This window comes from Cheilinus undulatus, linkage group 6 (genome assembly GCF_018320785.1).
Source record: "Cheilinus undulatus linkage group 6, ASM1832078v1, whole genome shotgun sequence".
NCBI classification, from domain to species: domain Eukaryota; kingdom Metazoa; phylum Chordata; class Actinopteri; order Labriformes; family Labridae; genus Cheilinus; species Cheilinus undulatus.
In genome coordinates, this window is record NC_054870.1 from 34,444,237 (window position 1) to 34,460,502 (window position 16,266).

At 40.2% G+C, this 16,266-nt stretch overlaps 1 protein-coding gene across 1 annotated transcript in view; it reads right to left on the reverse strand.

Annotated features, from left to right (window-relative positions):
• pcdh15a (protocadherin-related 15a) overlaps positions 1-16,266 on the reverse strand; it is a 340,713-nt gene that overhangs the window by 101,769 nt on the left and 222,678 nt on the right. Inside the window, exon 22 of the mRNA XM_041789646.1 lies at positions 7,536-7,652. Within this exon, the coding sequence (XP_041645580.1) occupies positions 7,536-7,652 (117 nt within the window). The remainder of the gene's footprint in view (positions 1-7,535; positions 7,653-16,266) is intronic.

Genomic DNA, 16,266 nt, shown 5'->3' on the forward strand with positions numbered 1-16,266 from the left:
TTCTTTCTAACCTTAATCTAATTTGAACAACAGCACAGAGATACGATAGTGATCAAACTGGTAAACTATTTCCTTGGAATTAAACACACTGGTTTTGATGCTTACATCCTAAAAAACTTGGGACAGAACTAAGTGTCCGTTAGCTGGCATTTCCCAGTCTTTGGTCGGTTTCACAGGCGGAAATTCAGCGGATAGAAATGTTAACAGTCTAAAAGTCTGGCTGGAGAAACACGCAGTTCAACAGATATGTACTTAGTGAATAAGAATATATTTCATATTGTGTTACCCAATAGATATGGTGCAAGAATCCTTTAATATGAACTCTAAGTTTCATCTCAGCAAATACATGGCTAACTTAGGTGCAAGATTATTCATGAGATCAACAAAGCCAATCTCTGGGTAAGTTTAGACCTACTGAAAACTATGCAGGGAAATTCTGGCCTAGACACTCTTAAAAAGATTTTTATTGTCAACGAACTTTTCCTGCATAAACAAAAGTGAAATAAAATCAGCGGTATAGAAGGATTTTGAATTAGTCATTAGTGCAGGTGTTGAAGAAGCTGAAACAAAGGGGACTGCAGACAGCTGAGCGGCTTAACATCGATGTGGCAGCCAAGACAACAAGCAGAGCTGTAGTGGACTTCGATGAGTGTGTAAATCTACCTATGACAGTTCTCAAATAAAGTGGAACTGTATTCAACACAGAATCACGTCATGAAGAACAGCATGGACTGCTTGGGGCTGATAGCGAGGGTTCCATCTTTCTTCCCTGTGGCTGGTTGTTCATGCTCGGGTAGTCCTGGCTGATTAGCAGCAGAAATTTAAGATAAGCAATGGATGAGAGGAGGACTGTACTGAACTATCAACAGTAAATGCTCTTGTCTTTCCTCGTAACTATTCCAAATAAACCAGGACTGTTGGACTTACTGTTAATGCAGCAGTTATAGTTGAAATCATCATAAGGACTAATATGGGACAACTGACGGTAAGACTCATTTTTTTCATTTTTAATGTAGAGTTTTAAGGTAGTGTCTAGTTAATAAAACGTTATTGGGAGTGGCAAATGTGCAAACAGGCTTACTTATAGCTAAGAGCTTTGTTTTAAACCTAGGCATATACTGGGTTAGGGCTTTCTTTGTAGAGTCATTTCTAAGGTCTGGTCATATGTAATATATGTCTAACAGGCTATAATAACAGGGTAACAATAACACAGGTTTACTGTTGACTCGGTTTCTACTGTCTAGGTTTTGGGCCAGGTTTAAGAAGAAAGCTGTGTCCCCCATCTCGCATTAGCACAGACATGAAGCTGTATCACAGGGTTTCTGATTTATGAATTTTGCTGCTGTTATAAATGAAGCAAAACAATGTCAAAGTAAATGTCCGGTAGTTGCTCTTAATGATTGAAATTCTTGAGGACTAATGGTCAGTTTGGCCAGAGACAAAAAGTCTAGCAGAAACTCTGGAATAGATCATGTTTACCACTGTGTTATATCACCTTTTCTTCTTATAGCCCTCTGTATGCATCTTACAACTAAAGACAATAATTGTTAAAGAATTTAAGTGGAATTCTTCCCCATTCTTGCTTTATGTACATTTATAGTTCCTTAACAGCACAGGATTTCTGTTGTTGTCTTTTTTGTGCTTCATAGTGTGCCATACATTTACAAAGGAGACAGGTCTGGACTGCATGCAGGCCAGTCTAGTACACACACACACACACTTCTACTTCGAAGCCATGGTATCTCAAACCTGTCTCAAGTTGCTCAAGGCTACTCTGCACTATGTAGCACCATAGACATGCTTCAAGTGTGCAAGGTCGCTCATCTTCGGGTGGAGCGAAGATGTGGAGCAAAGATGTGGCGCTGCAGAGAGCGGCACAGCCAGTGTATGTGGAAATTTTGGCCTGGAAGACTCAACAGACATCAATTAAAAAGAAAATTCAAATATGGATTCATCAGATCACAACATATTTTCTACTTCAGGTCAGTCCATCTCCAATAAGCTTGTGCCCAGAGAGTCAGTGGCGCTTGTTGATTTAAGCATTTCACATTGTTTGGTAGAGTCTAAACTAACATTTGTAGATCCAGCTAAATACTTTGTAAAGCGACAATGGTTTTCTGAAGTGTTCTGGAGCTCAGGTTATATCCACCACAAAACGATAATGGATTCCTGCCATCTGAATGATTGAAGGTCAACGGCATTCAAGGTTGATTTTCTAAATTGCTTGCAGGTGCACACTGAGGAAAGCTGTGGTAACTTTTAGACAGTTTGCCCTCGCAGTCACAAACCTTTTTCTTGTCCCTGTCCCAACTTTTTTGTGAACTGGTATCAAATTTGGAATGTGTACATTAAAATAAAAAAAAAATTACACATAAAATTAAAAAAAAATCTGTTTATTCACTTTTGTACACATTTTACCAATACTATCAAAGACTATAGCTAAAATAAAATTAAAAAAAAGAGAAATAAAGTATCTCTTGATTTCTTTTCTTAGCATCTAGTACAATACGTTAAATCCTTGGACAAAATTTCAGCTGTAACAATGCTAATTTTTTAGCTGTTTCATGGGTGTTTCCTACATGCTTTACCATCAAGTTAATACACAAATACATCCATCTCTGTTCACCCGTGAGAAACTTCACACCCATTGAGAATAAAGCATCAGCTGCAACCAATCCCATTCAACTCTGACTATAGGACAGATACAGTTACATCTTAGGCCGCCTTAGTCTCCAGATATTTTCAGTGGTACAACACCTCTCTTGTCAGGCATTCTACTCACAGACTATGAATGTTTTATGTCAGCCTCTGGAGTGAACTCACTGTGCCATTAACAATTCAGGCGAGCAACAAAACCCTCGACTTACAGTACTTTAGCAAAGAATCTTTCATTCTAACGGCAACCAACAGCTTCCTTTTATATAATAATCCAATTCTCTTTAGTATAAAATAGCCGCTTTATGAATTAAACAAAACTCAGATGCACTTAGCGCACGGAGTGATGCTTTAGAGACACACAAACGACAGCCTTAAACAGCCAGGCTAACACAATAATACAGCTTAATTATATGGGGTTGCATTATGATTAATTCCTCATCTGATTTGTAAATTAGTGAAAAGGCTGCTGCTGAAATAAGAATATCTAAAAGGGGTAACAGTCCTATGCTGTGAGGAACAATGGCACATAAAAAAGGAACTCTGACTTTCAGACACAAAAAAGACTCAATCAAACTTCTGAACAGGAACATTTGTCTCCATGGTTATGGCTTCTCTTACAGGCGATACTAACAATCCTGTTATGGGTTCCAGGTGCACTGACAGGAAAGAAAAGCATCTTTCAAAATTCAATGGCATCACTTTTTCAAAGGCACAAATGTAATTTTCTTTCACTGAAAAGTACTGGGACAAAAAGAACAAGATGGTGCAAGGCTCTAAAAATGTAACACTGGCATGTCCACGTATATTTTTTATTTATCTATTTTTTTTTGGAAGAGCCAGGTTTAGGAAAGAACTAAGACCCACGAGTGTGACATTTATATTTTGGACCAGTAAAGATTAGGATTTTGATGAATAAATGATGAATACTTTGGATTAATGTCACATAATGAGCAAGAAAAGCTGTTCAAGGCAGCATTCTTGGTTCACACTGTGAGTGATCCCAGAACCTTCTGATGACTTTCGCCCATCTATGTGTGAGATTGGTTCATTGTTTAGTAAAAACATCTTACAAGGACAGTTTTTCGCCCCGAAAACACTCCTCAGTTTAGAAGAAGTAAGCAGTGTAGGTGGCTCTTAACTGAGAGGGCTCCTCCTGTCTGCCACGTATCCCCAGCAACAGTTTAATGCACTGGCTGTTCATGTCCTTAAAAATAAGCTCAACGCTGGTGTAAGATGCGGTATGTACATGTTTAGTAGGGCTGAAAGATTTGAAAAAATAATCTAATTTTTTTCCCAATATTGCAATAGATTTAATATGTGATTCTTATTAGGTTCCTCAACTTATGCAATTTTCAACAAATTCAAGCAATAAATCATTCTATATCATAACCTACAATCAGCCAGGAACACTCATAATAAATTTAATCATTTTATTGCAAAATGGAAATAAATTTTAACTGGGTGGAGAAGGCTCTGCTTTAAAGATGTTCACTGGGTTAGTCAAGCAGCTGCTTTGACTTTCCAGGGAGCAGATGGCTAGAAACCCCCTTATAAATAGACACATAAATGACAATGTGCACTGAAAACAAAGAAGTTGTTTTAGAAACAATTAATCCACAGCAGCTTGAATCTAAATATGGGGGTGAAACAAGCTTTAAGCAATAAAGGAGGCGGTTGAGGTGGGGAAGGTGAAGCTGGCTATAAGCTCACTGCAGTTGGGGGTATGAACTAATGCTAAGCTTCTTCAACATTAGATAGAATGAAGTCGTTATTTCTGCTCATATTGCAAATTTGATACCCCTTGCACTATAGATAGATAGATAGATAGATAGATAGATAGATAGATAGATAGATAGATAGATAGTCGTTTCTTGTCACTGCATTGTAAAACACAAAGAAAGTAGCAGGCACCCGGGAGAAAAAAGCTTGGTACGACAGGTTTGTGTGGGGCTGCTCTTAGCCTAGCCCAGCTTGTTTTCCCCACTTCCGCCTTCTCCCTCAATGCCGGTCTCCGAGCGCCCCATTCTCTGGATGATCTCCATCAGGAAAGATGTAAACTCCGTGGGCACGCTGTCAGTTCTGGTGTAAGTGTAGGGCTTTGTTCTGCTGCTAGTGATGGAGTGCCAGGCCGCTGTATTCATACGTGCCGCCCCATGCTATCTCAGTAAGTAGCATTCAGTAGTCTCCTGTTGATCAGGTAGTGCTTCATGGCAGTTACTGGCAGTTGTTGTAAGCTTTTAAGCTAGCCAGCAGTTGTAGTTGAGACTGAGGTTTCCTTTTTAACCTCAAAGGTGCCCTAGACCATCCACCTTCTTTGTTTTCATAGGTTTCAACATATGTTGTCAACTTCATTGTGAAAAAAACACTACAATTCCAAGATATAACTCAAGAGTGCATCATTCTCGCTGCAGCTTCTTGAAGGGGATTACCATTTTTATGTTGCTCATTTTGACTCAAACAATACATACATAATACATGGAATGGAGGACTTTAGAAAACCATTTTAAAAAAATGACACTTGAATGCTGCTGCGAAAAATGAATGTATTAAACTGCTTTTTTGAAAATTTTCAAGTTAAAGAAATTTGCAAACTCTGGGATTAGTTAATTGCTGCAGGCCATGTTGCAATTTAATCTAATTTGTGATTAACTGCCCAGCCCTAATGTTTAGTAGAAGCAGTGAGGAGGCGTGGAGTGTGACAGTCAACACGGCAGTAGAGACAACAGCTCTCCAGCTTTGAAAAGTGTTGAAAAGTGTAATTTGAGGAGAACGAGACGGTAGCTAGGGGTGGGGTTTTGTCATACTAGAAGCCAATGGAATGGTTGCCACTGGCGTAGCATTCAACTCAGAAATAGCTACAGAATAGTGAGAGTTTTATCAAAAATAGACCACAACTCTTTATGAAAACTTGAGCAAAGAACCACACTGAGTGCTTTCTTGCTGGAGAAGATGTTTTTGCACTGTTCTTGACCCGCCTCGGTATGAACATCCACCAACAAGCTCCATCATTTGTAAACTACTACATCACCTGTTTTCCATGCCCAGGTTACTATCGCAGCCTGCACATGCCTACTACCTCTGATTGGCCTGTCATAAATGTTATACAACATGCCCTTCCCAAACGCTTAGTATGCATGAATGTGAAATATCCTATGCAGTATGATAGGAGGAATGCAACGTATATGTGAAACAGTCGATCTGGGGTGTCAGGTTATAGCAAAGTATGTTTGTCACATCAGCATGAGAAGTCAGACTGGGTGTCTTTCTCCTAGTCTGTCTTTGTGTTTGCAGGTTTTTGAGGCATACAGAGAGTGTGTGTGCACAGCATTGTGTGTATATTTAACAAGCACTATGCTAAGCTCTGTTCCATCACAGGTGTCTATGACAGGCATCCTGTCAATAAAATGCTTTGAGCTCCCAAATCCAGGTCAATAAGAGACTGAGTTATCTGGCTCCTGTTAGGAAATCTAATCCCTCTGTCTGTCAAACCACTGTGCACCGTCACTCCCATGATTCACTTCCTGCTACTGTGCTGATTTCAACGTAATGATGTGCTACTACCTATTATGTGCAGTTCATCACTGCTGCATGGTTTAGTTTTAAATCCGTTGTATGCGGGGAAAAGGCAACAGCTCAGAATAAAAAAGAGGGTTTAGAGACAGTGAGGTGCTGGGGGTGGAAGAAGTATAGGAAAGCAAGAAGAGGGAGAAGAGTGTCTCCCTTTGAGAAGCAAAGTGAGACATTCGACAGTCATTGTGCCGCTCCGGAGATGTTTTACGACCCACAGCAGGGACTGACAAGCTTCCATATCCCTCTGCAGCTTTTATGTGCTGCAAAGGGTACCAGAGCTCACTCGGCAAACTCTGGTGAGATCCCAGCCACAGCAGGAGGGCCATGATAACAAGCAGAGTCCGGCCATATAGGACTTTTCAGGAAAAAAAAAACTACATCCAGAGCTGGAAGCTATAAAAGAAAGGCAGAGAGGTCAGATTTCTATTCTCTTTGATTTTCAAACAAAAAAGACTCTCATGTCATAGGAGAACAGGCAGTCTTGGGGAAGTCTTTACAAAGAAAAAATTGAAGCTTAGAAAAAAGAGGGATGTGAGCGAGTAGACTGCTGACTCACCAAGTGTGATAAAATATTAAGGTGGGTGGCAGTGCCAATAAAGCAAGTTCAGCTGGGGTGAATGACGTGGAGGCAAACATTCTCGGAACCTGCACTATCCTAAATATACATGCAACTCTCCTGACACACTTAAAACAAGGTACTAAAAAAGTCATGTAATGAATCCCCACACAGGCAGAGAAAGCTTTTATTTTTCATTTCTCCTGTGCATCGCCTCTTAACAATACAGTCTCAAAAGGGTGTCACCATTTCTCTCCTGCATTGTGTAATTTTTGTGCCTTGTTTTGCAGCCCCCCCCCCTGCCCGCCCGCCCGCCTCCCCGTATAAAAAGAACAATCTTCATAGCTCCAGTCCCAGGAGATTCTGCTCACATATCGTGAAGGAGTCTGAGGAAACACAACTCTGTCGGAGGCTACTGGTAGATGACTCATAAAAGTGAAGAAGCTAAACAAGAGCCGCTTACAATAAACACACACGGCACTGTAGCTCTAATGAGAGCAGCAACGTCCTGAAAACATCTTTAAAATGCATCGTGTCAAATGCTACAGCTGAAATTGGCTGATGTTCTGAGAGCACTATGCAGCAAGGAGGTCTAAATGACGCAAGGCTTTTATCCCTGCTACCCTTATTAAAAAAAGCATATGGAGTCAACATGCTTCACAGGCTTGAAATATTAGGCACCAATGTGGTATATTCTATATATACTGTTAACTCCTTTTCAAAGTCTAACAAATGAATTCTTTATACTCACTGGTGGATCCTGGTCTGTAGCAAAAACAGTGGTGATGACGGTTCCTTTCTCTGCATTTGGGGCCACCAGGCCCTTATACAGGTCTTGGCTAAAGATGGGAGAGAAGTCATTCATATCCTAAAAAACAAAAAAGAAATAGCATTTATTAATCAAGATGTATTAGTAATATTTGTAACTGATTTTATTAAAGAAAATACATTCAGGTTATAGGTCATCACAGGAATACATGCTCTTTTACATTCCTACTGATCAGCTTATAAAAGATAGGGTGCCACATCTTTCCTTTTAATGGCATGATTACAGGGGTCGAATTAAAGGGACAGTTCATTATTCTTTAATTGAGTCTGTATGAGACACACAGCCTCTTGTTGTCTAAATAAAACATCTATGCTGTGCTTTGGTCAAAATATGATATGAATAAAGCAACAGATGAGGTTTTTGACTTTTTATACACATGCATTTAAAAAAATGAAACACCATGAAAAAGTTCAAGAAAAGAAACTTTCATGTATTCTAGATTCATCATCACAAAGTGAAAGATTTCATGACTTTTTTGTTCTGTTCTCGATGATTACGGCTTACAGCTCACAAAAAATCACCATTTTAAAATATTACGATATCATAATAAGAAACAGTCCAAAAAAGGATTCATAGTACAGAAATGATGCTCATTTATGCACTCAGTACTTGGTAGGAGCTCATTTAGCATGAATAACTGCATCTACGCCATGTGGCATGGAGCCAATGAGTCTGTGCCGCTGCTGGGGTTGTTATGAAGCCCAGGTGGCTCTGACAGCAGCCTTCACCTCATCTGTAATGTTGAGTCTATTGTCTCTCATCTTCCTCTTTTTTTGAGACGCACCTGTATTAACCACAGAAGATGCCAGTCAGCTCGAGTCCTTTAAGGTGACACTGGTTAGAGGAGCATTTGTACCATGTCATTGAAATAATTTTGAGGGGAAAAAGGGAAGGGGGGGCAATGTTAGGTTAACTGTATGCTCTACAGTCCAATTCTTATTACTTCTTTTTTCCATCTCCAACTCACTCTGTTTTAGCAAACCAACAAGTCACTTTGGATACAGGTGAGTATAACAGACAGGAGTAAACATAGGGAGAACTTCTGCACATGAAGAATCAACAGGCGGGGAAAACTTCTCTGGAAACCAGAGGAAAATGAGATCCCATGTTACTTGGTGCAGCAAATATGTAAATTTTGGGCCCATATACACAAAGCTGGAGAGCTACTAATGGGACTTGGTAACAACAGTTGTGCAGGATTTCACCAAATGCTGGACCTTATTCAACATTTCACAGATTATATTGTAAAACCAGAAGAGCTAGAATAACAAACTTTTAGAGCTTTAATATGTTTCTATAGCAGGGCTTACTTCATTCAGGGGTCCCAACATGATTAAAACTGACCTTGTTTTAATATGCGGTCTTTTAAATAGTAGTTTTTACACTACATATAGCATACATTTGCCCGAAAAAAGCTTTATCCTGAAAATTGAGTAAATAATGTAGAACAAACAACCTTGTCTGAAATGATGTATGGCCTAACTTCTGATCTGGCCCTATGACTGGTTTCTCATTAAAAGATCATGATGACCAGCATTTCCTCTGGCTAAAACACTTACTACTGACCTCATATGTTAAATTGCCCTTTCAAAAGTTTTCTATAGTTTTGTAATAATTCTGCTGAACTGTCATTATGCTTAAAGATGAGTATTCTGGCAGTGCAGATTTTGCAGCTGCTGCTCTGTTTGATTCGTGCCAAAACTTCCAGCAACTTATTGAGGATTCAGGCAAATTTTCCTACTGCAGCAATCCTCCACGCCCGGGGCATGTTCTCTATCAACTGTGCAGTTGAACCCAATATGATCACGTATTAACACATCATTTACTCACAACATTACTCATGTAAATATTCTGCTAATATATAAAACATTACTCTGGCTGGTGAAAATATGAACACCCATAGTACAGAGGCAGGCTGATTAAAGCTTGTATGTATAAATTAAACCAATAAGCTCTTTGTTTTTTTTTTCTGCATCTCCCTTCTATGCGTTAAGCTATGAGTTATTAATCACAGCTTTCATTCACAATGTGACAGCATAATAATGCTGCAACTGTAGTAATATCAGTGTTTCATAATTGATGGCATTTTACCAGTTTGGGTTTCTTTCTCTCTAGAAATAAGGATACACATTAACCTATGTTCACTTTGTTCAGCCTGTTCATGGTTACAGGCAACATACTCTTAAGACAAGTTTTATTCACCCTGGAAATCTCGAGGTAATGGAGTTTAAGCTATTATGCTAATTTCCACCTCCATATTTTTACACTTGCACTCCACTGAAGTGTTGTTGCATGAATCATCTTTTAAAAAAATCTTTTTTCATCGTATATGTGCCCTCTCAGAACCATTTTAGTCTGTTCTTTTATCTGCATTGCATCTCTGATGTTGTGTAATCATGTTCCAGAGCAGTGGTAGAGAGCAAGGAGCTTGGACCAAGTAGGAGAAGGTGATGGAGCATATGTTTGCTTGATATGATACACACAGTATCCAGTTCTTCCTCCACGCTGTTTACATGTCTTGCCTTGTCCATCCAGTGTACACTGCTGGGGTCCCGCAGTGTGATCATCCTGTCCCATCTGTGACAAAATTGGCTCTCTGGAACACATCTGCTGCCCCAGAGCGCTATCTCACAAAGGCTATCGGTGTCAGCGCAACCACTTCAAACACACAATTGCCGAGAACATCTGCAAAATTCTTAACTATAGCCCAAAGATGGGTCCCATCAGGAACACCATCTGCTCCGTCATGAGCACCTCAAGGCGACGGCTCTTCACTGCCAAGGACTAGACGTTGAGAGTGATCCTTGGTCAGCAGCTGCAGTTTCCTCCTCACATCCTCAAGACCTTGCTGCAGCTGGACATCATGCTGTGGTCAGAATCATCAAAGCATTTACTCAAGCTTAAGCTCACAGTGCCATGGGAAGAGAGGATGGAGGAAGCCTACGAGTGCAATGGAGCAAAGTATGAGGAGCCAAGGGACACTGGCCAAAGAAGAGGACAGAGAGCCAAGTCTTAGCCTGTGGAGGGTGGCTGCTAGAGCAGGTATGGATGCAGATCAGTGCAGAGGTGGCTCTGGTTACAGAGGGCTGAACTCAGGGTGGCTGCTAGGGCACAGGTTGGGCCGCCCCAACCTGTCCCACAAGCTCACAGCTCAGTTCACCCATTAAAAACACAACAACTCAGGAATCCATTACATTTCCAACAAGTCAAGACCAAAAAGGGAAAGTCAGGCTAAATGTACATTGTCTCTATTTGCTATTTTAAGCAATCAGACAAGTAATATTAACAATATTGACAACAGGTGTTTGCAGTACGAAGGGTCAATAACTAGTCACTGATTTTCATTAAGTTTCCAAGCGCTAAATGTAGGTGAGTAATTAAGAGAGACATGAATGGCAGTATAAATGAATTGAAAGGTGTGCACTGATGTAATTCTGATGTTGGTGCACTACAGCTAGAACTGGCAAAATCTCACGTCTATCTAAGGTTGGAATCTGACCAACAAGCCAATATCTTGAGCCAAATATCTTTGTTTGGTAAACAGTACATTTTACATGATTATAGAGTAACAAAAAGGTTGGTTGAGATTATTGCTTTCAGAAATTTCCCCCTGTAATTGGCTTCTTTGATAAGTGTTAGCACAGGAATTAGGGCTAAATGTTACCTTGTTTCAGAACCATGATGGTAATGTGCACATATATAATAGCCACATTCAAGTCTGTGCAATATAAGTCACTGATCTAAACTACGTCATACTTCCACTACTGTGTCGTTTTATGAAAACCAGGACTGTGATTTTTTTTTGTCTTGTTTATTTTGGCTGAAAACTGTGTGCGGTGGGCTTAGAAAATAAGGTGAGACTTCAACTCTCTAGATGCTCCACACATGACTCATGCACAACAGGCGTGTCAAAAACTACGGAAAGAATGATTTTTGCAATCGATTATAGAGAAAAAAAAGGTGCTTTATTACATTGATTCTAGTTTTATTTAACCTTCAAACCTCATTGAGATTAAAAATCTCTTTTTCAAGATTGTCCTGGCCAGGATAGTCAGCAGCACAGTTAACAAAGATACAAAGAGAATGGAATAGAATCAATTCTTTAATCTCTAAATTCATTTGGAGCGGGAAACACCCCCGGGTCAAGATGTCCACAATACAAAGAGATAAATCAAAGGGTGGTCTCTCAATGCCAATTTTTAATTATTTTTAGTCTTTTGTTTTAAGACCTCTCTCTACCTGGTTCAACCCAGAGGCAGAAGTATCTTGGAAATATATTGAGGTAAATCTTGCACGACCACATAGACTAGAAGATCTGGTTTACTCAAATATTTCCCTTAGACAGTCAAAACTACGCCTTGGCCTAATTGTATCATTCTTACTGTTGACTTGGCGGAATGTAGAGGAGTCTAAAACAACTCTTAATTGGCATCTTCACAGCCCAAGATTCAATAACTACTCTTTACTCACTGGGGGAATTCCTTTTTCATTGCAAACATGGTCTTCTTAAGGTATATACAAACTGGCAGATATCTTTGATCAGAATGGACTGAAAGCATTTAATGATATTCGTAACTAATATGATTTACCTGGATCATCGTTTTTTTCTCTATCTTCAGTTACGAGCTTCCCTCAAAGCTTACGGTGTTCCATGGAATGAACCGCTCAAAACACATCGCCTACACTCTATTTTGAACATTCAAGGACAAACTAAGTGTTTAGTATCTAAACTATACACATTGCTAAACATCTCTTCATATAAACCTTTGAGTATTGAAAGAGTGTGGACGAAAGATCTTGAACACCTGTTAGAGCTGCACCCACTTGACTGGGACATATGGAAATGTATTGGGGAAACCTCCAAAAACCCAAATCATCAACAAATTTATCTTAATTTTTTTTTTACACAGAACCTATATTAATTGCCCGGTCTTACTGAGCACGATGAGTGAAAGAAAGCTGACTCCCTCACTGTAAACCACAACTACCTATTAGCATTAATACTCCTACCCTACCTTATACTGAGTGAGTTAGAGCTGCGGTCAGACAGCTTTAGAGCTATATTTGAAACTGAAAAAATATCTTACACAAACACAAACTAACAAAACATCTTAATACAAATTGCAAAAAGAAAAGCTGCAATGCAAGGTTTTCCCAGAATTGTCCAGCCTTAGTAAGAAATCCACTTTAATGGACTGTGTTAGAGGGCTAACAGCTAACTTATGTAGTGTTAGGCGGCCAGATTTTCATAAAAGAATATGAAAATCAAATCCTCACATAGCCTCTTACAACACACCAGGCTTTATGTGAGGCTTCATGGTTCTACATGAATCCCTTTAAGAATGATAAAACAGATAGTTGGGATTCAGTGGCATTGTGCCACCAAGAAAACATTCGGAACATAACACTACCACTTCTTTTAATCATCACCACCATGTAAGTAATGCACAGCAGAGCTCTACCATTTTCTAGCCAGCAGAAAAAAGAAATCTTGTTAACTGTGCAGCCCTTGCTTTGTTTTGTGAGAATGAAAAACTCAGTCATTCAAATATCTCTCAGGAATAGCTTAGCTCTGTAGTATAACCACTGGAGCCTGATCTTCCCTTCACTTGACTTTTCTTTTTACTTTCCCCTGTTTTGACTGAGCCATGGGCAACAGCATGGCTGCTCTAAACTCAGCGGTGCAGGGCAGCCTCGCTTTGATCCACATACAGGTTTAGTGTTTCCTCTTTGAAAAGCTGTGATCCAGTTCTTGCACCGAACTACAAAACACATCTTTGAGTGTTTATGAGAAGCATGCAAAGACACGAACACGTAAAGGCTGGAACATGTAAGAGCATATGTATGCACAGAAACAGCGCCTTTTCTGCATTCACACTCGTCTTCATTCAGACACACAGAGGGCGTTTGTGGTACATTTGTAAAATACAGGAATAGAAGCAAAAGTTTGGGTGAGTCATTTGGAAAAATAAGACACCCAGGACACTCAATCCATCACTGTGAGCCATCCGACAAAAGAGACAACAACAAAACCATACAAGGGAAAATCAAACACAAGTGACTTCAAATAATCCTCCAGGGAAGCTGTATGAGAAAGGAGGTGGAATCAGTGGAATCAGCTATATCTTTACTCCCCGAGAAGCTTGTGTGAATCCATTAGGCTCATTCTAATTCATGTCTGCCGTTTCACATAACAGACAGGGGTTTGATATCAGAGGCTGCGCAATGCCTTATCCTATCAAACACAGTTCTGGGGTGACAGCACGAACACTGCAACAAAGCTTGTCCTTATCAGAGGACAAACTCACTCTACAGGTTGGACGGCCATGTGGTGATGCCTGCTCGAATAAGCTTAAGCTTTTTCTCTCGTTGGTGCAGTATACAGAGTCTAATTCTACAGGCTTTGAGGCTGTCCCCAGGGGTGGACTGAATTCATGCGCAGAGATAAATGTGAATGTACGATATTACTCAGAGAGCAGAAACACAGCCATAATTACACAAAAGAACCCACACATAAACACATGAATAGTATCACAACACTGAGTGTCTAATCCTTTCTTTAGGATTCAGCTGTTAATCTTTTGAAAGGCTGCAAAAGGGAATTCAAGCTGCTGAAAAAAACCTGACACAAATGCTGTCACAAAGCTAATGAGTCACTTAGATCTGGATTATAACCATGTTCTCAGTGCAAACACTTATCCTTCAATTTCTCTGTATCCTGGACAAAAAGGTCCAGAGGCCAAAGTGTGTTTTACAATGCAAATATATCAGGGGTTCTTCTAATTCTTCTAATTCTGGGATACATTCACCGGCAGCAGCCAGGGTACTGGACTTGAAGTTCCCCCTGATAGATTCAGGAGCACAAGAGGCATCTGGTGTCCCAAGAGTTGCTTCAAGCCCAGCCACAAACACCTGTGCAACATCCAGCTCCCCAAGGCAAACCCTGCAGTCCCTGAGCAGTTTCCAGAGTCCACCTACAAGCTCATGGTCAGTCTCCTTCTTTGTAATGTCATCACTGGAAAACCAAGTCCAGCACCAAATATCAGGTCTTTGGAACCATGATCCAGCAATCCTAATGCTCCCAATGCTGGCAAAGTCAAGGGGCATCATCTCACTTTCCAGAGCTGTCTGGACCAACACATGCTTCGTAGCCCTCCCTGTCAGTGCCAGTGGTAGCAATAAAGTAACCAAGAATGACCAAGGCATCATCCCCAGGGACCACCAAGCTGAACCTGAAGTAGAAGTGTCCTTTTCAGGGGGTTCACTCACTCCTTTTTGGGCATAGAGTGCTACTAATAAGTCAGAGCCTAATGAATGAGTATATCTTGAATGCATTAAACGCTCGTTGACATGCCTTACTATACAAAGGGGGGCATTCGGCTCAAAATCACCAGTGCCACCCCCTTAGTGAGGCCAGACCAGTAGTAGGTTATCCACCCACACTAGACTTGCTAGTGCCAGGGCATCTTTCCTCTGACAAGGCAGTGATAGCAATCCCAAGCTGAGCTAGCTCCCTTGAAGTCCCAGGTATACGAGTGTCCTACTGAAGAGAAGTCATGTTCCAGGTGCCACAAAAACTGCCTCAAGTTGAGCCTAAACAGTTGAAAACTGGTTGACAACACTTCAGCACCACTGGCAACTAAATCTAATGGAGCTCAACAAAAATTCAAGCAGGAAGACTGTTTCTACTCATTCATCAATCCCCACTAGTTCATATCCCTCCCTTCTTCAATTCTTTCTCTTTTTCTGCTCTTGAGATCAGATGATTATGGGCGTTCACTCTCTTGAGGATTAAACTTATCAGATCCTGCCACAACCTTGTTTGACCAATCAACATGCACCTGTCATATTTAAAATTTGTCGTCCTCTCCTCCATAGTCAGCTCATTCTGTGTGGATGCTGCAACCCTCCTCCATCCCAGCCACCTCCATTCAGATCCTCACAGGTCTTCTGTTCATCTCATCCTGTATACCTCAGTCTCCTCTTTCAAGCCACCAGCTTCTCAGAAGTCTACTCCTCATCTGATCCTGTATCCCTCATCAACACGACCACTAGTGTCTAGACTCTATAGAGGGGTATCTTTTTTCTAGCATCACTACCCCTTCAAGCACATGAAATCATCACGATGGAGTGTAATCACCAAATCCTTTGCACAGCTTTCTTTCATTAAAAATGTGTAAAATAAATTATTAAACTTCTATGAAGTCTCTCCTGATTGAAATACAGTAAGTTAAAGTTAGAAAGTAGTTTTGATTTCATACAATTGAGCTTGTGCTGAAAAAATCGCACCAAACATTTCCTGAGTGGTTTATATTGTTAAAAGAAAAATATTCTCAAAATGGCAAAAATAGCCTGTGGGCTTCGAAGAGTTATCAACAACTCATTTTTTATAGAATGCAAGGAAAAATATACATATTGCTGTTAAAAAAAAGAAAAAATAAGTATATTGAGGAAAAAAAGTTACTAAATTACTTCACTTGCTGCAGACATCATTCACCGCTGACCCCTTATGCCCACTGTAGCTGCACAGCAATCTGTCTTTAAAATGTTCCCAGCCAGCCTCTAAAATAAAAGTTAAAAATTGGAGCTAAGGTGCAATACTTTACAGGATGTCTCAATCCCCTTTTGGACTGTGAAAGCTTTTACTCCCGCA